The sequence below is a fragment of the Hemicordylus capensis genome, chromosome 2, assembly GCF_027244095.1.
Source record: "Hemicordylus capensis ecotype Gifberg chromosome 2, rHemCap1.1.pri, whole genome shotgun sequence".
Lineage (NCBI taxonomy): Eukaryota > Metazoa > Chordata > Lepidosauria > Squamata > Cordylidae > Hemicordylus > Hemicordylus capensis.
Window position 1 is genome coordinate 15,018,191 of NC_069658.1, and position 25,385 is coordinate 15,043,575.

Sequence of the window (25,385 nt, forward strand, 5' to 3'; positions counted from 1 at the left end):
ACATAGGAAGAGCTCTGCTGGATCATACCCAAGGCCAATCTAATACAGCATCCTACTTCCAACAACAGCCAAAGGTCTCCGCAAGCCTCACAAGCAGTGTTTGAAGGGGACTGCCACCCATATTGTTTGCCCCAACATCAGATATTCAGAGATACAGTACCCTTGAAAATCTATTTATTTAGTGCATTTATATACCACCCTATACAAAAAGTCCCTGGGCAGTTCACAATATTAAAAACAATTAAAACATTAACCTAATTAAAAGAATTAGCAATAAAAACTCTGAAATGGCAGTTCTATGTTGTTATCTTGGCTAACAACAATGATAGACCCTGTAGGACTATAGGAAGTGTTGGTAGTCATTTCCTAGGATATTAAAAGAGCATTCGTTCTGGGGGGCGGGGGGAAGTCAAGTCCATACCACCTAGGCATCCGCCATTCTAAAGCAAGTCATATCAAGCAGAACAGCTGCAGGCTCCTCTCTGCTTTGACTCCCAGGACATTTTTTTTAAAAAAGCCCAATATTTTTTTTGCAAGAAGGGATATGAAAATATTGTCATGGAAAGTAAACAGCCTCATGGGATTTGGAGCCTGGGAGGTTCAGAGTTAACAAATGCCCAGTATACTATAGAGCGATTCTCTCCTCCCATTCTGTATTCAAAGAAGGTGAATCCCACACAGAGCTCCAACTGCAAGAGAAGAGAAGTCACTCTGAACAAACTGAAATTGGGCACAAACAATGCTGGGGAAAAAAGCATCCAATAGTGTACTGAAACGCCCCTCAAGCGTTAATAAAACAGCAATCCTGAAGTTAAAAAAATACTTTGCAGCTCAATGGCAATGGATTCTTTATACTATAATGTGTAATTATTTTTAGGGCCGCACAATAGCTGGAACAGCAGGAACCCTTTGACGTTAATGAAGCTATCCACATATATTGCCAGAGCAGCAGTTTTGATGGGGAAGGGGATGGGGAGGGACGTGCAGGCGCCTGCACTGTGCTGCACCTTGTTCCTCCCAACTCTGCAGATGCTGTCAGAGCTCCTACTTTTAATTGCCGGAAAGAAAAGACTGCCTTTAAGCATCTTGACATTTATTGCTCACAGTAGGTTCCATTTATCACAGCACTTGGTGGTTTACCTTCTGCAACTCCAAACCAGAACCTGATGCCTGCCATCTACTCCTGAAACACTCGAGTCAATTGCAAAAGCAAGCCAAATGAAACTAGGGTTTTAGCCCAGTGGTTGAGGAAGCCTATTGGACCATATGAGGGCAATGAGCACAATTCATTGATAAGCATTTATTTACTTATTGCATCTTTATCATGCACTTCCTCCAATGATCTCAGCCTCCCAAGGCAGCAGAAATTGTTCTTGTCCCCGTTCCACCGCCCACCCCCCATCATTTCATCCTTATAACCACCCTGTGAGCCATGTTATGCTGAAAGACAGTGGCCAACATGCAGACTAATGCCATGTGCTTGGAACAAGTGTTCATGCATGCAGTGGAGAAGGGGTGATTTTTGATGAGCTTCCCCTCCCTCTCCTGCCTCTGATGCTTCCCCCAAAATGTGTTCAAGGGCCCTGGATGGGGAAAGTTGTCCAATGCTCATTGCAAACACACAACTTTCTTCCATGTGAGCACTGTAAGCCTGAATGTCAGCCACCAACTGGATTAAGGTTACCCAGTAGCACTACATGGCCAATTTAACATTCGAACCTACACCTCTGAAGTCTTAAACACTCTAAGAACTATACCACAATGGCTTAAGCCAGGGGTTCTCAAACTTACATTTCCAGGTGATGGCCAAGCTTCAACTTCCATCTGCCATTATAGCTGGGGACAATGGAAGCTGGGTTCCCACATGTTGTTGGGCCTACTAGTTTGAGAACCCCTGGCTTAAGCAATCTCTGCATTACACAAGGTATTCCACATGAGAAATAATTAGAAAAGCCAGTCAATGAACCTCTTAAGGGTGTGTCCAGACATCAAATCAACTCTGCAAAGGGATTTGATCATTAGCACTGGGTCCGATCTAGATCATATAAAGCCGTATCTGATCTCGATGTCGTGAAACAAGGGCAGTCTTCCTTTTGGAGCAGGAGGGATATTAAAAAGGCCCAGCTCAGTTTTGCACAGGACTGCAACAGTATCCCCAAATGCTAAACTTTGCTTCATTTTCCCCACAGGAGTGAATTCACTTTTTTGGCTCATTTGCTTACCAAGGAGAAATGGAAGGGGTGCACTTGGAGAAAATATTGAAGTGAGCCCATTACGGCCATTTTTTTGTTTAAACCACTGTTCTAAGAAGTTACCATTTATTACATGCCTAGAAAATTCACTGAAAATGAGAGGTGTCAACAGAAAGCAAGTAAGTGTACCTATAAACCTCCTATTTATCTACTAAGGGCCAAACTATGTGTGAATTAAACCAGTCATGGACAGAAAGGCTTAATTAGAAAGTGGATGGGAAGCCATCCCAGGACTGGGATGCAGAGCATATTTGCTTCCCTCTGCACCATTTTTGTGCAAAACACATTGGCCAGAACAGTTGTTTGCAGCAAATAGCTGCTTTGGAGGCAAATAGTTACTTCAGGGGGTAGGTTTTTGGTGCAAAGGTGGTGCAGGGGGGAGTCTTAACCCACCCTTCACAATGTCAAGTAGAACTGCCTGTCCTGGATGGACCACTTCCAGTTCACTTCCTGATTAAATCCATCTGTCAGTGACAGATTTCTCATGGGTGGTTTAGCCCGACTCATCCTGTAACGCCACTTTGAGAAGGGTGTAGAGCAGGGGTGCACAAGTCAAATACCCTGGTGGGCTGGAACCAACCATGACTTGGTAGGCAGGGGCCGAGGTAAATTTTCAGCACTTTAGTGATTACATTAATTAATTATTACAAATATTAATGAAAGCAAATATTAGTTACCCACAGCATGAGGGGGGAAGAGGAGGCTCCTTGAAACCTTTCCTCTTCCTTGTCCCCCATGCACTTTCAACACCTTTAAAGGTCAGTTTTGAAAAGGGGCTGACCCCCAGCAGGGTCCATGGGGCAAGGCGGCATTTTGCATCTCACCTCAAGGACCACAATACTTTGGGCCTACCCTGGGGCCAGCAAAAAGTCCCCACGGGCCAGATCCAGGCCCCGGGCCTTATGTTGTGCAGGCCTGGTGTAGAGGAACTGATGGGCTAAGGTGGTCTCTTCCCTCCACTGGCCAGTATTGTCTGCCAACAAGTTCCATGGCCACAGACAGCAACACTCCCTCTCTTGCTTGGCAGCCGGGGAGGGCGTGGGCAATTCACACATAGTTTGGCCCTTAGTAGATAAATAGGAGGTTTATAGGTACACTTACTTGCTTTCTGTTGACACCTCTCATTTTCAGTGAATTTTCTAGGCATGTAATAAATGGTAACTTCTTAGAACAGTGGTTTAAACAATCGCTCAGGGTGCTCCAGTTTCTGACCCTTTTAAGTTTTCTATTTCATCAAAACTTAATGTAACAACAGTGTGGCATCACATTGCAACCAAGGACCACTCACACTCTGTCACATCTTTGCTCCTCACCCACCCATTAATCTACTCTCTATACACCCATTGACACAATTTAGAAATAATCCCTCGAGAGGCATTTGAAAGCAACATGCAAAAATACTGTGGTGTGTAACTGAAAATCTGGCTACAGGATCTGAGGTACATCATCTTAATCCAGACTCTAATTCTTTCAGTCATGCCGCCTGCAGTATATTAGTTGCTGAAGAACTGAGCACTGCACCACCTATTACTAGGTACTATTGTAGGGTCCTTGGTTGAGCCCCAAACAGGTGTGCGCCTTGCAAAGGATCTTGGGGGTCTTTTATTTGTCATTAGAGGAAAAATTCAATGCTGAGGTTGTAAACTACAAACATGGTATTTGTAACAGAAATGCAAATTTGTGTCCCAGCTGTGGTATTGCAAATGGATATTCCTATTTGTAAAGATGAATTTAAAGTTAGTTCTGAGGAAGCAGTAGTTTAATGCTTTGGCTCCTTCCATTCACGCATTAATCAGATGTCAGGTGGCTTCAACTGTTGTACATGAATGCTGATGAAGATACAAGTGCAAAAGTTGCCTGTTTCTCAGCAACAAGGATTCCACATGTGCATGCAGTGTCTTTGTATTTCAGAGCCCACAGAAATACTCTGGACCCCTAAGGAGCCATCACATTATACCTTCCTGCAATGACAATGGACATTTTACTTAACCACGTTTTTATCTGGTTAGCTGCTTGTTCCTGGTGAGCTGCTTGTTCCAGTTCTCCATGAGGACATCAACAGGATCACTGGCAGAGCCAACAATAAATCCCTTCAAGGTTTTTTTGGAATCCTATGGAGCCAATAACCATTTTGGGCGGACCATTCTAATAGGCCCCTCACCTCTGAAGAGGTGGGAAGTGGTTAGAAGCCTAACGTTAACCAGATGGTGGTCCATCCATGACAAGGGGAAATCACAGGATTCCCCATTGGGTGTTCCCACCCAAGGAACACCACTCTGATCAGAGTAAAAGACCAAATCAAGCATGTGATCTGCAACATGCATTGGTCCAGAGATCACTTGGGATAGGCCCATAGTTGTCATGGCTGCCATGAACTCCTGAGCTACCCTGGACAAGTTGGTCCCGAAGTGAACACTGAAGTCCCCCAGCACTAAAAGTCTGGAGAGACCAACGTGAGTTCCGCAACCAAGTCTGTGAGCTCAGTAAGGGATTCTGTTGGGCAGCAGGGTGATAGGTACATTAACTGAAGTCCCAATCTATCCCTGGCCCCCAAACTTAAGTACACACATTCAATATGGTCAGATACTCCAACAGGGACCCTGGTAAGGGAGATGTTATCATTATAGACCACAGCCACTCCACCTCCCCGCCCACATCCCCTCACCTGCTCCTCTACAGAATACCCTGGAGGAAGAAGATGAGACCAGACTGGGCCACTAGCCTCCCCCTACCAAGCCTCCGTGATGCACACCTGGTCGGCAATCAAATTGGCAATCGGCAATCATCCACAATCAAATCATGAATGAGTTCATGTTTATTCTCGACCAACCTGGCTTTACAAAGGAGCAAGGCAAGGCTATATGGGTTGTTGGCAGTGCTCTCTGAGGTCAAAGAGCTGGCAGGACAGCCAGAGGGGAAGACAGCTATTAAATTTCTGACTTCCCTTCCCCTGGTACAGTCTGTTGGCCTGCCAACGTTACTTCTTCTATTCCCCACCACCACCAGAATAGCTGCCCCACAGACAACCAAGGCGCTCCCTGTCTCCCCATCTCTAGACAAACCCAAACATATTACAAACTAACTTCAACCAAGTCTCAGTAACAAAGCTGGCAAACCAGCTGTTGCAGCTCCCCAAATAGCCAAAGGGAATATAGAATGCCCCAGCCCTCAGTCCCACACCAAATCCAGGATCCACTGGCCCAGGCCTTTCCCCAGTCGCTTTCAGTGACCTTCAATACGATGCAAAGGGAATGATCCCTTAGGAAGTCAAGACATTGCCCACGGTTGAACAAGAACCCTACAGCAGGATTCAACAATTCCCAGGTGCCAGACAATTTAGGCATGATGAGTCAGGCGATGGACAGACATAACCAAGTGACCAAACAAGCGAGGAGCAGGTTGCTCCCTTCTCCTCCTGGTTGTGTCAGTCTATTGGTTGCCTGGACATAACCAGAAAAAGAAGGAAGCAATGCACCCTTGCCTTGCTTGCTCACTCTTCCTCCTCACTGCATCCATTGGGCTCAGGCAGGTTATGGACCGATGCAACCAGGAAGAAGGAGCAGCAGAAGCAAGCAAGCAAGCAAGCAGGGATGGGTTGCTCCCTCCTCCTCCTAGTTGCATTGGTCCATTGCCTGCCTGAGCCAGATGGATGTGATGCAAGCAAGGTGGGGAATCTGCCTCTCCATGAAGCAGAGAACATTGGTGGGGGCAAGCACAGAGTCCACCCTTCACCAAGGGGAGGAAAGTCCAGGTTCTAAGTTTTAAAGCTGGCTCTTAGAGCCAAACAAGTTTGTCCAGGCCTCCCCTACAGGACACTCCACAGTGTACAGGCCAAATTACTGTTACTGTCATCATTATCATCAGTGACAACAACAAGAGCTACTTTAGCCCAATGATTGGTAGTGTCAAAGTCCTCCAGCTGCTGCAGTCCTGTGCTCCCGCCAAAAACCATCACTGCCATTTGTTGTGGGTTTCAGCAACCATTACTCATTTCTACAGCAGAGCAGAATGTCTGCACAGTATTGTCAAAGCAATTGGTCATGAATCACGCAGTTTATAAAAAGTATGACCTAATGAGCGTTTTCAAGAACACCCACGTGAATAAATAATCCCATTGGCTTCTGCGCACCAGACTGGAGCACCATGACTCGGACATAAAAACAAAATACTTAAGGATGAGCAGCTAATCTGCAGCTCCAGCGTTAACGATTTAAAATGGGATGAACGAGACGCCACTAATGCGTGAAGACCTTTTTAAAAAAGGTTCATCACTCCAAGTGCCACTCTCAAGATAAATCGGAAAGAGCAGGCAGCATCCAGCGACAAGTTTCTGACACTAAACCTGTCTCTAAAGAGGATACAAGTTCTTCTTCAAGAGCTAACCAAATTCAGTGACTGTTGAATTGAGTGGATAGTAAGGATTGTTGTCTCACCATCCTGGCATCTAGGTCCAACTAGATAATGCAGCTATTGCATGATTGAGGCCTGCAAAGTAAGCTGTGGCAGTGAATATGTACTTTGGGACTATGCAATGCGGGGGTCGGGGCGGGCTTTAACACAGTCATGGTTCTGATCTGGATTCTCCTCGCTTGGCAGCTGTTTGCCTCAGGAGGGCAGCTCCGTCTGGATTGAGGCCATGGTGGCGGCAAAGGGTTAAAGCCCCCTCCACCACCACTGCAATCCCAAAGTGGATCAGTGTCCTGCAAAGCTATTTACATTCACATATTTATTTACTTAAAATATTTATATCCCACCCCTCCAGTGCAATATTGCTTAGCGAGGCTCACAACTGTAACACAGTAAACCCCCACACACTAATACTAAGGTCACATCTACAATCCATCCATCGACTGCCTCATCCAAAGGCTCTGAGCGTCAGATGCGCACAGAGCATCTGTGCACTCTTTGGGGCTGGCAGTTACCTCCCCCACCCCCACTTCTGCCCCAGTCTCCGCTTCCTAACCACAGCTGGCCCGTGCCAGGCCCAGCCACCTCTCCTCCCCACCGCCACTTCTGCCCCCCCCCCACCACCACTTTCTTTCACTACTCCTTGGCCTTGCATCCGTGGCTGGGCTGGGCCTCCTGGGTGCACCTCAGCCAATCAGGCGCCTCTGCTGCCCAGCCAATCAGCTGGGCACTGGGACGCACATTCCAAGGCACACCCAGGAGAATTAATATTATAGATTTTTTTAAAAACACTCATTTAAAACACAATGCTCAAAACAATATAAAAACAACTTTAAAACAATTCAAAGCCATTTAAAACCAATCAAAATACTTAAAAACAAGTAAGTTTTTAGGGCTCTCTTAAACGCCAACTGTGAGCCTAAACTGAGGATATCTCCCAGGAGTGCATTCCACAGCCCAGGAGCAGCTACAGACAAGGCCTGGCTCTGGGTCGGCACCTGACGTACTGGTGGTAACTGGAGAAGGACCTCTCCAGATGACCTCAATGTGCAATGGCGATAATACAGAAGAAGGCGCTCTCTACGGTAACCCGGACTTCCCTTCCCCTGGTAACCTTCCCGGACTTCCCTTCCCCCGGTAACCCGGACCTAAGCCATTCATGGCTTTAAAGGTAATAACCAGCACTTTGTATTTTGCCCAGAAACATATCAGCAGCCAATGCAACTGTTTTAAGACAGGCATAATATGATCTCTCTGGGTTACCCCAGAGACCAGTCTGGCTGCCACATTTTGAACTAACGGAAGTTTCTGAACTATGTACAAAGGCAGCCCCACACAGAGCGCATTGCAATAGTCAAGCCTGGATTAACACACAGACAAATTATTCACAGTCTTAGGAGACTGCCTCATCTCTCTGCACAAATCACTCTCTGGGTATGCCTTCTTCTGGTCCAGAGATATGCCCCAAACCAGTCACTTCTGCACAAACACCTAGACATTCTTACACACTCTAAACGCTTTTTGGTTGTAATCCAAGTTTTAATTTTATATTTTAAAAAAGGAAGTGTGTGCCTCTGCTCTCAGATGTATGGGAAGCACTGTATTAAAAAATATTATTAACATGCAGCTTTGCAATGCATAAGAATAGCACAAAAGAATCCAAGTTTGTCCACATTGAAAACCAAATTGCACAGCCTGGAAAGTCACATTTTAGAAGCTCACCAGAATCAAAGTACAGTGCAAAACTCTCACACAGTTCAACAGATTTAACCATCACACACACACACACACACACACACACACACACACACTCTTATTTATTTAACATATTTTTATACTGCTCAAAATGCAAGTTCTCTGGGCGGTTTACAAGAGAATAAAAACCACCAATAAAAAGATTAAAACATTTCTACAATTAAAATTTAAAAGTTAAAACTATTAAAACACAATTAAAACAGTATCTAATTAAATGCCTGGGTGAACAAATGAATCTTGACTGCCCTTTTAAAAGTCATAAGAGATGGGGATTAATTAGATGTGATTAATCACAAGGTTGTGTGTACCATCACCAAGAGTGGGAGCAGTTTATTTCATGTGGGTGCTATATGCTAATGGAAATAGCTGGTTGTGACTCCAGGACCTTGCAGATAATAAGAATGGAGCAGTTGGAATAAAGAGTCATCCATGTGGAGGTGGCTGTCTGTCAAGAGTGAACAACTTCATCCTGACCATTGCAAACCACTTCTAGTCCTCCTTTAAGGAGTTTTCACACATGTCCTAAATCATTTGTGAATATATGATTTAAAATCTGATTGCTAAGCGAGGCATCTGCCATGCAAATGAGAATACACGTCAATGTCCACATGACAAACCAAGGGCAACAAGAACTGCTTCATGTGTGAAAATGGCAGCATGCAACTCCAGAGCCAAACAGTGCCAATCCAATCAACTGTTTCTATTGTGCTGTCGGGTCAGTGCAGACTCCTAGCGATCACATTCCATGTGATTTTCTGGGAAGAATACAGGAGGGATTTACCTTTGCCTCCTCCCACGCAGTCTGAGATGATGCCTTTCAGCACCTCCCTATATTGCTGCTTCCCAAAACAGATAACTACAAATGTATTTACTAGGCACAGTCTGGGAAGCACACTGGTGGGGATTTGAACTAACAGCTTTTTGCACTCTAGGCAAGCTGCTTCCTGAGCCACTGCAGCTGATGCATCCTAGTAAACATAGATCTTATGCTCAAACTGCTGAAGATGTGAACCGGCCCAAGAGCCTTCTGCAAAAGTTCAGCCAAACCTATTTCTACACTTAAATTACAGTGGCACAAACAGAGATTCAGACTGAAACCCCAAAATCTTCCTGCAAGTGACAAAAAGGGGGTACAGATATCTTCTGCACCTCCAGGGTAGATCTACCCTACAAATTTATATTTGCAAGCAAAGTCCAACAGACGATCACACAACCTTGAATTAGCTGATAGTTTTTCTGTAGTTGACACGCTTCGGTGGGTACAGATATATGTATGTCAGTGGGTTTTCTTTGGGTTAGGATATTTCTGTGTTATCTAATGAATATTCTTATCCACACTGTATTTCTACCACTATTATTACGTGTATTCCTTGATTTAGTTGCTGTTTTGTACTTTATTTAGTTGCTGTTTTGTACTTTGCTTTGTTCTTTTTCTGTTTGGAGACCGTGACAAAGATGATTCTGATACGATTCAATCATCTGGTTGGTATCATATGAAACCAATACAGCTTCCACCAAATAATCCTGCTTCACAGCTTCCACCAAATAATCCTGCTTCACAGCTTCCACCAAATAATCCTGAGAACTGCAGTTGGTGAGGATTTTCTGGTAGAGACCCCCAGACCCCCGTGCCAAAGGACAGTTCCTAGAGTGTAGGGCTACTGTGCCAGTTTATGTTTGCACTGTAGATATTCCTCAAACCTTCTAATCTGCCTCCATAACACTTTTTCACCCATACTACCTCTGCACAAGCACTAGGTAAACAGGATCACCCTGGCCACCTGCAGGATGTGGTACAGAATCTTATCAAAAGCCCGGATTCAACACCTAGGAGTAAAACTACAGCTTGATATTTCAGAATGCAGCAAATAAAAGCACACAAAAAATCTCTACAGAGTTAATCATGCTTTTCTCCAGTCCTCTGATGAAGCCAAAAGTCAAGGCAATATATTATAGCCCTCCCAAGTATTCCTTTCACTTTCATCCTTATGCCCCCCGCCTCGCCCATCAGCAGAATTGAAGCAGGATTATTCTGGGTCAGTAAATTATAGACAATACCAAATATGTGGTGACCGTTAAAGAAGTAGCTTACAATCTAAGAGACACAAAAAGAAAAAGGAATGGGGAAGCAAAAGGTAAATAAGCAAAGGCAGGTACTGACTCTTTCACATGGTTACATAATTAAGTTAAGTAATGACCAGATGGAATGGTCTTTGCAGGAGGCAGGCCTGGGACAGAAGGAGCCAGAAACATTGCTGGTCCCAACCATGTCCCAATGGAAGGAACTTGCTGTCTCTTTTTTCCTTCTCCTGGACCCAGGTGAAATGTATGTTGTAAGTGCTCTAAAAAGAAAAGTCAAGTAAAGGTGTGTCCTCCAGTTGGTGTCGACTCCTGACAACCACAGAGCCACGTGGGTTTTTTTTGGTAGAATACAGGAGGGGTTTACCATTGCCTTTATTTATTATTTCTCTGTGTAAACCGCCCTAAGCCATTTTTGGAAGGGCAGTATAGAAACTAAATTAATTTAATTAATAATAATAATAATAATAATAATAATATTATTATTATTATTATTTCCTGTGCAGTATGAGATGATGCCTTTCAGTATATTCCTATATTGCTGCTGCCCAATATAGGTGTTTCCTATAGTCTGGGAAACATACCAGCAGGGATTCGACCTAGTAAAATAAAAGGTAAAGTGTGCCATCGAGTCAATGTTGACTCCTGGCAACCACAGAGATCTTTTTGCGTCTGTTATTACAAGACAGCTCCACAATAAAAGGGTAGGTAGTCCAAGTACTTGCCCTAGGGGAGCCTGCTAATTCTGTCTTGCAGCAAGAAAGATAAGTAGGTAGTGCTGGGTTTACTGTCATACAAACGCCAGAGAAAACGTTCCTTCCTGCCTGTAACTGTCGTTCTTTGAGTGGTCTTCTGCACATCCACACTTGGGTGATGTGCCTGCACAGAGCCACAGTCTGAAACGTTCCAAAGGAAACCAATAACGGGGGAAAAAGAGTAGGAAATTGCTTCCCCTAGAGACTAGTATGCCTCCTTACCTCAGTCTAGATAGGAGATTGTCACAACCCAGACATGTAGGAACATGAGTCAGGCTGCTGTGGGGAGGTAGGGAGGGTAGCGTGAATGCACAGAAGACCACTCAAAGAACTACATTTACAGGCAGGAAACCTGCCTTTCTTCTTCATGGTCTCTGTGTATCGCACTTGGGATAAGAGCAAGCTCTTCTTACCTGGACTGAGGGAGCAGTCTTATTGGCATACTAACTGAACCTTATTGGCATACTGACTGAAGCACTGTGGTTCCAAACACCTCAGGTTCCACCTGAGATCTGCACCCGACACCCACGGCATAACAGAAGACAAATGTGGAGGGTTGTGCCCAGGTTGCAGTCTTGCAGATTTCATCCAATGGAATTCCACTCCAGAACACCATAGAAGTCGCCACCGCTCAAGTGTCATGTGCACAGAAAGGTCAAGGTGGGGTTTTCTCCGCCAGCTGGTAAGCTAAGGAGATGGCCACCATAACCCAGGTGGAGAGCATCTGGGTAGAGACAGGTAAGCACTTGGAAGGGCCTGAGTAGCTGATGAATAGCTTATTGGTCCTGTGAAAGGACTTCATTCCTGAAAACATCTCACGAGTGGTAAGCCCTGCCCACCTCCAGTGCAGAGTTAGGGGGAAAGACAGGTAAACAAAGATCTTGAGAGACGTATACATCTGAAACCACCTTGGGCAGAAAGGCAATGTCCAGCCATAGCACAACCCTGTCCCTATGAAACACTAGGTAAGGGGAGTCACATCTTAAGGTTTTAAATTTGCTAACTCTTCTAGCAGATGTAATAGCAACTAGAAATACATACACATGCCTCAAACTGCATGTGGCAAGGTGCACAAAAGAAAAAATCCCATTAACTGATTTAGAACTAACTGTAGATCACATGGCGGCAATAGTTTAGGAAATGAAGGAAACAAGTTTAATAAACCTTTTGGGAGCTTTTTAACTGTTGCGTCGGAGAATAGACCCAAAACTTTATGGCTTGCAGAGAGAGCTGCCAAGTTACTCTAACTGAAGCACGTGCCAGTTCTGTCTCCCAAAGGGACAGCAGGTAATCCAGGATGACAACGACAAGTACCTCAGCTGGAGAAAAGCCCTTGCTTGAAGCATACACACTGGATTTCTTCCATTCAGCGTCATAACATTTATGAGTGGATGGCTTCTTTGAAACGGCCAACATCCTTTGAACTGGTTCGGTGAACATTATTTCCCTTTTAGCCTCCAGCCTATAAGGCGCAACAACAGTAGATCTGGATGTAATCTCCTGCCATTTTCCAAGGTCAGAAGACAAGGAGTAAGGGGGTAGGTGCAAGTAAGTATGATCGGCCAGGTGTAATAGTGCAGTGAAACATGGCTGTCATGGCCACCATGGGGCTATGGGAAAGCACATGAGCATTGACCCGTATCAACTTTTTTATATCCTTCAGAGTTAGGGGAATCAGTGGAAAGGCATACACCCTTCCCGACCCCAGTTGAGGAGGAAGGTGTCTCCCAAGGATCTGGGTCCGAGCCACCCCTGCTGCAGAATTGGGTACACTTAGTATTGCTTGCTGTTGCGAAGAGGTCCAGGTTGGCCAGGTCCTTCTGTGTGTGTGCACCACAATGCTGTGTGTGCACCATCAGCATTAGAGCTTTAGACGCCATGCCCCCTTGATGATTTAGGTAGAATCTTGCTGTTGTGTTGTCTGTGAGAATGTGAATGGGTTGCCCATGAGCCAAGATTGGAAGGCTCTTAGGGAATGGAATATCACCAGGAGTTCAAGAGGAGTTATGTGCCTGTATGCTGCTCCATGTGACCAGACACCAGCAGTTGCGAAGTTCCTGAAACAGACTCCCCAGCCTGTTCTCTAGGTGTCTGTAATTATGGTTAACGATGGAGAGGGCTGATGCAAAGGCGCTCCCTTTGAAACGTTGACTTGGTTGACTCACACAGCCTCTTGCACTTGTGGTAGTGCCATGAGGACCCTTTCCTGGTGGTGGCAGTGGGGTCTGAAATTGTCTAGGAACCAGACTTGCAGGATCCTCATGTGGAAACATGCCAGGGGAATGACCGCCATAGGTAGAGGCTATCAGTCCTAAGAGCTGTTTCACGAGACATGCCGTTAGTTTGTTTCTCGCAAAATTTCTGTTTGGCATCCCAGATAGAAGTAATTCTGTAGAGGGTGTTAATGAAACTGTCCCGGGTGATTGGTAAATACCTTTAAATTTGTTTCAGGCCTGCGTGGGGAAATTAGCTCAGAGAGGACAGTACCACATCAGATTTAATTTGCGCAAAGTTGTAGGCCCAGGAAATGCATGGACCGAGAGTCCAATAATCCATTCAATACTATTAATGGGTGCATCTCTAGGTCCTTATCACTAACTCAACCTCTTTTGTGAGGGGGGAAATTTACCTCCACAAGTCTTATCCACATTCTTCCTGCTGAGTTAATTTGCGCATTCGCTTGCTGCTATCTTTTGAGAAAGGAGGGGAGGGCCCAAGATAGTTCATTCCGAGTGCAGAGTGGCCTTAGCTGGAAGTTAACCTGCTTTAACTAACTTCTGAGGTCTACTTAGGGTATTCCCAGATACGGAGGGCATGAATCTGCTCCCCTTTCCAATTTTCTTGTTAGTGGTGCCTAATCTAGGGGCGACTGGCCCAATGTCAACTAAGTGACTTATCTCCATGTGCCAGTGAGACCTTCAAGCCTGAAGACAAGCGAGGGGGCTCCTGGGAGCCAGCAGAAAAGCACTGCTAGTAACGAAAGGTAAGGTAAAGCTTTTCCCATCTGGAATCAAGAAGGGTGCCCAGGAATTCTATGGAGCGGATGGGCATTAGAAATGACTTTTTGTAATTTATTCATTGTCCCAGGGAGTTCAATAATCAGAGAATGACCTGCATGTGCGTGAGCAGGCAATGACATGAGGGAGAGACCAAGAGCCAATTGACAATGTATAGGATGACTGTCACATGGAGCCAGAGACCGCCATGCATTTCGTGAAAATGCATGGGACGAAGACCAATCTGAAAGGGAGGACTTCCAGCTAAGGACACTGCACTATGGAACCTTAGGTATTTGTGTTGATGAGGTGCAACTGATATATGGAAATAAGCATCCTTGAGGTTGATGGAAGCAAACCAAGCTTTCCTCGAGAGGAGACGCTAAAGAGTTGATAATTGAAGATCTAGAATTGGTCTTAAGTCCAAATCTCTTTTTGGGATTATAAAATATCTCGAGTAAAAATCTCTGAGGAAATCATGATGGCCTCCTTGATGGCCCCTTTCTGCAAGAAGGAATCCACCTCACCTAGGAAGTGAGGCGAGGTAGTGGTGTGGTAGTATGGATGCCAAACAAGGGTGGTAGAGAATGGAATTCTATTCTGTAGCTTTTGCAAAGTATAGCCAAAACCCAGGCGTCAGACGTGATGGTTGCCCATTTGTAGTAGTGGGCCAGTCTGGGGGCCACAACGTCATTGTCTTTTAGTTAGTGTAGGGAGATTTAGCCTTTGTGGTCGAGTGATGTTGAGTGCCAGAGCAGAGGAAACGGGTCTGCACGGCTGGTATCAGTTGTGCCAGCAAAAGGAATCATTGTATTGATAAGACGGTTGCCTGTATTGGTGCTGACAAGGCCAGTAACGCTTCCTGCCAGAAGAAGAAGAACAGGAATGTGAGATTCCGATTGAGTGCGCCACAGTGTAAAGCTTTTGCATTCTCTCTCTCGAGTGTCATCTGTCTTCTAGCCAAACAATGCTTCCCATCAAAGGGAAGGTCTTCAATAAGGGTCTTGGCTTCTTGAGACAGTGACATGGAGCGGAGCCAAGCGTGCCATCTAAGGGAGATCGCAGCTGCCATCATTCAGAATCCTCCATCGGTGCAGTGCTATGCTGAGTGTAGTTGTTGCTTCGCGACACAAGAGCCCTCATGTAAAAGGGTCACAGCTGCACCCCTCTCATCTTGTTGCAGTTGGTTAAGAAAGGGGAAAAAAAATTCCAGAATGCAGTGTTTACCTAGCCCAGCACGCTAGATTATTAGCAATTTTAGGCAGGAGGCTCGTGTTTGAGTAGATTTGTCCTATCGCATGAAGCTCTTTGCCCTCTGTCAGCAGTTGTTAAGAAGAGGTGCTGTCGTGATCTAGTTTGGGCTGATTCCTCCATCCCTGAGTTGGTATAGAATATCTGGTAATGTATTGGGTGTCTTTTTGCTGTACTCTATATATGCTTTCCAATATCGTCAAGATAGTGGGGAAAGATGCTGGCTTTTCCCAGGCACTCTTGACAATGTGTATGATGGTAGGAACCAGCGATAAAGCCACTGCCCCTTGATTTTGAGATTGAATCAGGCCAACAATTAGGTTCTCCAAGGGGGGAAACTGTTTTTGTATCTCTAGCCCTAGTGATAAAGCCATGTGAAGGAGTTGTTCTTTGTAGGACTTGAATTCTTCTGTTGGGGGCTCTTCAAGTTGCTCCTCAGAGGTATGCCCTTCTGGAGTACCCTCTTCTAGAGCAGGGATTCTCAACGTTGAGTCCCCAGATGTTCTTGGACTTCAACTCCCATAACCCCCAGCCCCAGTGGCCTTTGGTTGGGGATGATGGGGACTGAAGGAGAGGAGAGCTGGTCTTGTGGTAGCAAGCATGTCTTGTCCCCTTAGCTAAGCAGGGTCTGCCCTGGTTGCATATGAATGGGAGACTAGAAGTGTGAACACTCTAAGATATTCCCCTGAGGGGATGGAGCCACTCCGGGAAGAGCACCTGAGGTTCCAAGTTCCCTCCCTGGCTTCACCAAGATAGGGCTGAGAGAGATTCCTGCCTGCAACCTTGGAGAAGCCACTGTCAGTCTGTGAAGACAATACTGAGCTAGATAGACCAAGGGTCTGACTCTTATGGTTGGTATAGAATATGGCAGCTTCCTATGTTCCTAAGTCCAATAACATCTGGGGACCCAATGTTGAGAATCCCTGTTCTAGAGCATCTCCCCCTGGGGAGTCAGGCAATTTCTCCAAGTACTCTGGAGTAGGCAGTTCAACCAGATGGTCTGGAGCTTCAGCTCCCGCCCCACCCGCCTCCTGATCTGGGGATTCACCAGTCAAAGCAGGTCAAGGCTGAGTTGGTGCAGTGGGGAAGGAGCAGCTGAGGGATGAAGAACTCAGCACAACTTTTTCTTGCCTTCCTGTGGCCATGGTGAGGAGAATGTCCATGCATTGAGGGGGCAACCACGGCTGCAATCTACATTTGCAACAGCATCTGTGACAACAGGGATCTTCTGAGAAGTTGTAGACCGGAAAATGAGGCTCGAGGGCATAGTAGCCATAGCATGACCTGTAGTGAGGTGTGTGTCTGTAATGGTCTTCTCTACCACAGTCCCAGTCATCTTGGGAGGAGTGAGGGCTGCCAGTGTCAGGTGAATGACTATCACCATACTCCCAATACCGCTAGTTGCTATGCTTATATGCACATTGGGGATGGGCCTTGCAGTCTGGGGAGTGAGGGCAAGCTGGTGAGCAGTCAGGAGACCTACTCACATAATCCTTCGAATCGGGCAAGTTGGGTGATGACAACTCCAAACTGGATTCTGTGTCTGGTGAGGGCTTGAAGGGTGCGTCAGAATAGAGAGTGTGAGAATAATCAGAGTGAACTGGAGACAAACGTATGAGGCTCAACTGTGGCCATAAGGAGTTGCCGGCCAAGAGGGTCGAGATGGGCTTGCAACAAATAAAAATGCAAAATTGACAGGCAAAAAACCAACTGGAATGAAGGGTAAAGGTAGGAAAACAAAGTAGCAAATAATAAAGGAAAGAGCAATAATACAGCCTGTTTTGGATAGATAAAGCCAGAAGAAATTCCCCAAGGACCTTGCTCTTGTGGCGGCTGACGAAAGACTGAGGTAAGGAGGCATACTAATCTCTAGGGAGAGTGATCTCCCACTTTTTCCTTATTTGCAGTGTTCCAGACTGTGGCGCAGGTACATAACCCAAGTGTGATGAACAGAGACCACAAGAAAGAATTGTACTTTGCTTTGGGAGGCAAAGGTTTAAGTCACACACGGCCGTGGATTCATTAGAAGCCCTTAAGCAAGCCACTTTCAGCTTCCAAAGTGGAAACAACAGTTCAGACAATGCAGGACTTACACCAAGAGCTCTGCAGCTCAAGCAACACTTCCTCATACCCTGCACCAGTGCTCTCTCTAATCTTTTTCATCTGTGTGCAGAAAGAGTTGTGTTCTGGGCAGCAGTATCAAGGCAGTGTGTGTGTGCGCATGTGTATTCAGAGTTAGACCTTCCTGATTCAATTTGAGTGGGAAGTAAAATAAACTGAGCAGACATCAACAAACTTGTGAGCATGTACATGTGTGCACGCCTTAGAGGAAACACTGCCCTGAATCATCCAGGCTTCTGGTCAGGAGGGCCGGATAGTATGTCTCTCATGTGGGAAAGATTCCTGCACCACAAATATCCAATTACCCAAATAGGTAAAACTCAAAAAAAGTTTGTGTTCATTTTTTAGGAAAATAAGAAAAAACTCCCTTCCCATCCTAGAAGAAAAAACTAAGAGGGGAAGAGAGGAGAGGAAAGCATGAAAAAGCAAGCCTAAAAAGGTGAAGGAGGTGGAGCTCTCTCACAGTCTTGCAGCTCAGAGCAAGACAGGACCGGAACTGGGGATTTTGGTGCCTCCTCAATTCCAGAAGCAAGCCTCAACTTCACTCGTCCTGTCTAATGGAGCATGTCAAGTCCACAACCCATGATGCAGTATGACCTCCTGCACTGCACAAAACAGAAAACCAGAGGCAGCTCAAGGCTGGAGAGTAAAGCAGCAGACTTAAATCCTGCAGGTTCTGAGAATTAAGCAACCCCCCAACCAATCAATTCCTTGCCACTGCTTTCTTTATAGCTCCAAGTGTCTGCTGCACTCCTTTAGGTTGTCTCTAGGCCATTTCTCTGTTCATCCCATTTGCTGGCTTCTCTTGCTATCTGCTCTGTTCCAGATACTTGTAGTCTCTCTCAACAGGGGAGGCCCTTCCATGAGGCGAGATGAGGCCGTCATCTCAGGCAGCAGAGTACCAGCAAGATGATCTCCTCTCCCCACTTTAAAAAAAAGAAAAAAGTGGCGGGGGGGGGGGGGCGGGAAGAAGAGGATGAGTGTAAGGTGGTGTTTGGCTTACTTCCTCAGGTGCACAAAGGTTTTGAGCTGCCACTGTTTCCTGACATTGCAATTCAGACCTTTCCAGGACTCCTAGCTGGGCATCTGAGAGACAGCAACCTGCCTCACTGTCACAAAGCTATAAACATGGAAGTTTTACTGTGAAAGTGATGTAGAAGTTACTAGTATGATTAGCCACATTTGAGGCCATATTGAATCCAATGGGTGGATTAGCATTATGGGGAAGAGGGAATTTTGATTTTCATGATCAGCTACACACACACACACCACACCAGACATAGCTGGCTGGCTTCCTTACCTCTCTCTTGTGCATGGATAGCCACAAATCTGGATACTCATGCATGGGTATCTACAAATCCACCCCAAGCTAACCAGCCAGGAATACAACTAGTGGCACACACACCCTTAGCCAAGTTCTCATTTGTACTGCAGTTTGGAGAAGGTAAGGAATGAGAGAGGGGACCCTGTCTCTTCCTTGGCCCTCCGCACAAACTGAATGACTTTGATGAGGAGATTGATAGCCCCAATATAGTGGATCTCTGCCTGAATTCACAAAGGACTATAAATTTTGAAGTTCAGTGTTGAAGTTCAACACTGAAGTTCAATGTTGGCAAGTGTAAGGTGATGCACATTGGGACGAAAAACCCCAAATTCAAGTATACGCTGACCAGGAGAGGGATCTTGGGGTTGTGGTGGACAGCTCGTTGAAAGTGTCGACTCAATGTGCGGCAGCTGTGAAAAAGGCCAATTCCATGCTAGGGATCATAAGGAAGGGGATTGAAAAAAAAAGGCTAATATTATAATGCCCTTATACAATAGCATGGTGCAACCACACTTGGAGTACTGTGCACAATTCTGGTCACCACATCTAAAAAAGGACATTGTAGAACTGGAAAATGTGCAGAAGAGGGCAACCAAGATGATCAGAGGCCTAGATCACCTTTCTTATGAGGCAAGGCTACAACATCTGGAGCTTTTTAGTTTAAAAAAAGATGGCTGCAGGGAAACATGATAGAAGTCTATAAAATCATGCAAGGGGTGGAGCAAGTGGACAGAGAGAAATTCTTCTCCCTCTCGCATAACACTAGAACCAGAGATCATCCCATGAAATTTATTGCCGGGAAATCAAGGACCAACAAACGGAAGTACTTTTTCAAACAACGCATAATCGGTTTGTGGAATTCTCTGCCACAAGATGTAGTGACAGCCAACAACCTGGATGACTTTAAGAAGGGTTTGGATAACTTCATGGAGGAGAGGTCTATCAACAGCTACTAGTTGGAGGGCTATAAGTCACCTCCAGCCTCACAGGCAAGATGCTTCTGTATACCAGTAGCAGGGGAGTAACAGCAGGAGAGAGGGCATGCCCTCAACTCCAGCCTGTGGGCTTCTCAAAGGCATCTGGTGGGCCACTGTGCGAAACAGGATGCTGGACTAGATGGGCCTTGGGCCTGATCTAGCAGGGCTGTTCTTATGTTCTTATGTTATGTTCTTTAAGTCTCAGCTGGAGACTCCAAGTCTTTGAAGGCTTCTGTTCAGAGTAGTTTTCCTTGATGGGAAAGATCAAAGAAATTATTTGGGTCACCAGTTCATTTTACATGCCACAGGTGACATCAGCCAACAAAACACCATTTGTACTCTCTTCCTGCTTGTTGTGTGTGTTATGTGCAAAGTCAGTGCCTAATCCTACAAGCAGAGACAAGCTGGTTGCCTGGTAGTAACAGGGGCAATCCATTCTCAGATGGCAGGCTCGGAACGCAGACAAAAGAACCAGGAAGTCACAATGTAGGTTAATCCCCCCCAGTCAAGGTCAAGGAGCACAGAAAGCAATCAAAACAAAGACAGGTTTCACATTCCTGAAGAGACACTGGTAAATACTAGTTTAAACTTGGACAACAACATTGTCAGAATACAAAAAAGCAACTATACTGGTCAGCAAATCAATCTAAGGACAAATACTGAAGTTTCTCCATCTGGGAAGATGCCTACTTACTCACAACCCACTTTCAAGTTACTGGAAGACTAGAGTACTGGAACTGAGACATGAGCTTTGAACGCCATGCTTGTTCCTTGTGTTCCACATGCCTTGAAGCTATCTCTATGCCTCCTCTTGTCAGACCAGATGGAGGCTACATGAAGCCAGTGAGAACAGGTGTCCTCCTTGTTTGGATAAGTGACCAAAGGCCTATTCACACATTGGGCCAGTTTGCCAACTGGGCCATGAAGAGAGTGACCACCCTGATGTCACTGGACAATGTTCCAATATGGTGTTGGGACATTCTTCAATTGCATATGGGGGCTGTTCATCTGAATGCCCCCTAAACACACACTCCAAAGCCCTCTTTAATGGGACTGAAGGACAGTGGTGTCAGGGTGGGTGTGTTCTTGGCATGTCCCTGCCGTGCGTGTGTGTGTGTGTCCCATTTTCATGTGAACCTCCCCCCACTCAAGACTCTACAGTTAGAACAAAATGGCTGCCTGTTCTCACAGAATGCCAGGAGAATGGTAAAATGGTCAACAAACTTCACCTGAACTGATCATCTGAGGCCAATCTTCTGCAAGGAATTTTGAGGGTAGCCAAAAGTTTTGATACTGACAAGGAACTTTCTTTGGCTGAAGGAAGAAGTCTGCATACTCCTAATGCTCTGTAATACACACTTCTCATTTAGTTACAATGTTGAGCTGCAGCCCAAGTCAATTTGATCCAAGCTGTCTTATCCCCCTTACTGCCACCTCCAAAAGATGATTGCCTCTTGAGGTTAAGTTCCTTACAGTCTTGCCAGCTTTTTCATAATGCGCTGTGAAGCAATAGGTCACTCAGTCATGCACACTGCAGACAGCTTGTCTGTCAGCTGTATGTGGAAATGTCTAGAAAGCAAATGGAAAGATCATTTAGTCGGAAATGAGACAACGGGTGTTGTACGGTCTTGGGGGTTAGGATGCACTGAGAGGATTGACCTAAATACAGTCCGTATTAGTCTGTTGGATTAAAAGGGGTCGGGGAAGACTCTGTTGGAAGTAAAACTTATCAGGGAATACCCTGGAGCTTTCAGGCATGCCAGTATGTGCCTACAGTCCTGTTTAAAACCAATTTCTTTATTTTCCCCTCATAGGAAACAATATAACAGGGACAAGTTAAGAACACCTATGTACACAGGTAAAACATTTTGCCCAACTCTAAGCAGCAGGCTTCTAAAGTACAGACCCTCAGAATCTCTGCCACAGCCCATCCTCAGGATGAATGTGCTTCAAACCAGTAACAGCTTTATAGAAGCAATTCATATGCATCCCAGCTTCCAAAGCACACACAACTCTCTTTCAAAGATCAAAAGAAACGGTTTTAAGATTTGTAGTATCATGAGTATGTAAATGATATTCAGCTATATCCTCCACCTGCACATTCCAGGGCACACTGTGGAAGTTCTGAATCAAGCCACTCCCATGTGGCTATATGTGCTGGATAGTGAAAGCTTTTGTGCAAGTTCTCAGCATGATTTTACTCACCATGCACACACCATTGCAGGCTTCCACACTCCTTCCCAGCAGGATCTTACCTTCTGTACATTCTGGTAGGGACCTGGCACAATTTTTGTGGCACTACCTACCAGCCAGCTCATGCATCCCTAGAACCCACCCTTTCCCCCAGTTGCCACATTAAGGGTAATGAAAGGGGGTGAGGCTTTCTCAGAATCCAAGAACTGGATGGCAAATAGTGCTGGGGGACGGGGGGGGGGCGGGGAAAGGTGTAGGGTCCCTGCTCAACGTATCTACGAATATCTAATCAAGAAAGTAAGACTGCCCTAAAAAGTATTGTGGAAGCCTGCAGCAGAGAGAGAGAGAGAGAGAGAGAGAGAGAGAGAGAGAGAGAGAGAGAGAGAGAGAAACTGTGCATAAGTATGGAAGCACTCTCAGGCACTGGAGTCAGTAATAGACTGGATAGGAGTAAACAAATTTAATCCAGAAAAGACAGAGGTGTGCTTGCTATGTGGGTCTAAACCAGCAACAGGAATTCAAAGTGAGTACAATTTAAGTGAGTACTAACCCCATCTTGCTTTGAATGGAATAGTACTTGCTTTGAAGAACTGAGCACATCACATCATCAAAGAATCAAGACTGGCTTTGCTCCCGGAAGCGCAGCAAACAGCTGTTACCAGGAGTACATTTGCTGAGCTGAGGCTGATCCACCAGTGGCATCTATTTATGGAGGAGTCATGGCCACAGTCACTCATTACATGTAGGTTGGGTTACTGTAAAGTGGTTTACTTGGGGTTGCCTTTGAAGACTACCAGTAAATTTCAGTTGTTGTGAAATGCTATTGAAAGGCTGCTGACTGAGGCCCTTTACCAAGATCACAAGATTCCTTTGACATAGCATTTTCACTGGCTGCTGGTTCAATTCCAGGCACAACTCAAAATGCTGATTACCTTTAAAGCCCTAAACGACTTGGTACCAGGGTACTAGAAGGCCCATCTCCCACCATATGAACCTGCTTACTCCCTGAAGTAATCCAGAGAGGCCCTCTTGCATGTTTCACTAATTTCAGAGGCTCTTTGGGCAAAAACACAAAACAAGCCCTTTTTAGTTTCCATGCCCCAAGAGATCCGGTCATCCCACTCTCTGATATTCCAGTCCAGGTTGAAGAATCTTGTGTGCTCCTTCCAACCCCCTTCTACAAAAGGCAACTTGCCATCAAAGGCTCTGAATGGCTGTCGGGACGGAGAATAAGACTACTGCATTGTTGACTGCCTTAGCCTTTGTGGCTAGGCAAGCTCCTTAAAGTTCCTTATATGTAAAAGCAATAGTGCCTCCAATCCCTTCCTCTTACATTATAAAACCCCAGCAGCTTTTGGAGCCTATATTTGTCAAAGCTAACACTACATCACCATTAGGTTTTTATAATACATAGTCATGTGATCCATAACATAAAAGCAGTTAAGTCAGGTTAATCTTCCCAGTTCTCATCCTCAGAGCTTATGGTTCTATAAATCTCAAGATGCTTACAGACCTTCAGTAATAACCACCGTTTTATCACTTCATTATTGATTACAATTTACTGGGCAGTTATTCCTTTGGCTATAGAATTAGAAATCCCTTTGTTGCAGTGCAGTAATACTAGCTCTTTAGTTCTTTTGCGTTTATCTTGGATAAATCCTCAAGTATTTCTGCTCCCTTCAACTTGCATGCCATACATGCATGAAAGCAGTTTCTCTCTCACTCTCACACAATAACTATAGGATGCATTGAAAAGTTTTTACTGTAAATTGTACCAACATATGCATAAAACCCAGTTTTGAATCTGTTGCTGATTGGGGTAGGTGGGGAGAACAAGGAATTTATTCAGGAGCATGTAACTCAGTAACATGGTTTGGTCAGCCACTTAAGGACACACAATGTGTTAAAACGCTGTGTGTGCAGAACTGGCCTCCAGTGTCATAGCTGTGCAGACAGTCCCAGTTTAATCACTGCCCCCTCGCAATGCCCAAGCACAAGGCACTATGCCTAGCTGCTATAAAATTAAAGGACCCTAATCAATATTCCTCTGATGGAAGAAGCCTGAAGAACAGCATTATTCCACCCCACCCCTAAACAATTCCTCTTCCAGAAGGAGGGAGGAAATCAAAGAGAATGATACAGATTTTTTAAAAAATTGAATGAGAGGATATTATGGAAGGAAGAAAACTGCCCATGCTCCCAAACTAATACTTAATACTAGCTTAACCTGCGCAGAGCGTCTGCGTGCTAGTACTTGATTGCTCCCCTCACCCCCTGCCACAGCCCTCTCACCTCAGAGATCTCTTCACCCTCACCAGAGCCACACTCCTGCTCCTCCTCTGCCATCCGGTTGCTTCCATCCCCCTCACCCCTCTTAGTCACTCCTCCACCCCTTTACTCCATCCCCCTCACTCTTCTTGGTCTCTCGCCTTGACTCGCCGCCCAAGCACCAGTTCGAGAAGAGGCTTAGCACAGAGAGGAGCTCTGTTCACGAGCTCCTCTCTTTACCTTTGAAAAACATGCTTGCACTTTGCCCGGCTGTTGCGGGCTGACTCGGGTGAGGAGAGCTCGGGCAGCTGGGAGGGCGGTTTTCGGCGGCGGCAGCCGCGGAGGCCCTTATTCCTTTGGGGGGGGTGCGGGGAAGGGGAAGTCGGGCAGCTGGGAGGGCGGTTATCGGCTGTGGCGGCGGCCGCGGAGGCCCTTAATCCTTGGGGGGGTGCGGGGAAGGGGAAGTCGGGCAGCTGGGAGGGCGGTTATCGGCTGTGGCAAGTGGCCCAAGGTCTCCCAGGCGCCCGTCCGTGTTGGCGCCCCCAGGCCTCAGCGGCGGCTTTGCCGCCACCTCGGCCGGGCTTCACTGGCTTCTTCGGGGCAGCCGCTTCTGGCCGCCCAACATGGCCGCCTGTTCCGTCTTCATTTTTGCCGCGGCCTGTTCTGGGCATGCTCTCCGCGCATGCCCAGAACCGCCAAGGGAGGCACGAACACACGCTTGGTGTCCATCCACGGACGGACACCAAGCGTTTTATTAGAGAGGATATACATCACTGATGAGGGCTGTGGCACTGCAAACCACAAAATAAGTGGCAGTCTAAAAGCTTTGACCCCCGAAAATAAAAATCACATTGTTTTATTCTGTCTAGAAATAGTTTATGTTTTCTCTAAAATTAGAAGCTTGTATTACCCATGGACCCCCTACTCATTTATATATTTTACTATAGCTCCAGTACAAATTAGAGGAAGAATGAGTACTCAGGATAGTAACTTTTAGGGATGTGAAC

The 25,385-nt window shown here is 45.8% G+C and overlaps 1 protein-coding gene across 4 annotated transcripts in view; it reads right to left on the reverse strand.

Annotated features, from left to right (window-relative positions):
• MYO5B (myosin VB) overlaps positions 1-25,385 on the reverse strand; it is a 390,467-nt gene that overhangs the window by 266,715 nt on the left and 98,367 nt on the right. For 2 of the 4 annotated variants that reach the window (XM_053303361.1, XM_053303354.1), the window contains exon 1: positions 24,403-24,494. The exons of 1 other annotated variant lie outside the window; for it this stretch is intronic. In XM_053303361.1, the coding sequence (XP_053159336.1) occupies positions 24,403-24,456 (54 nt within the window). In that variant the 5' untranslated portion in view covers positions 24,457-24,494. Of the gene's footprint in view, positions 1-24,402; positions 24,495-25,385 lie in introns of those variants that run through there. One more of the 4 variants, XM_053303355.1, reaches the window with a different exon arrangement.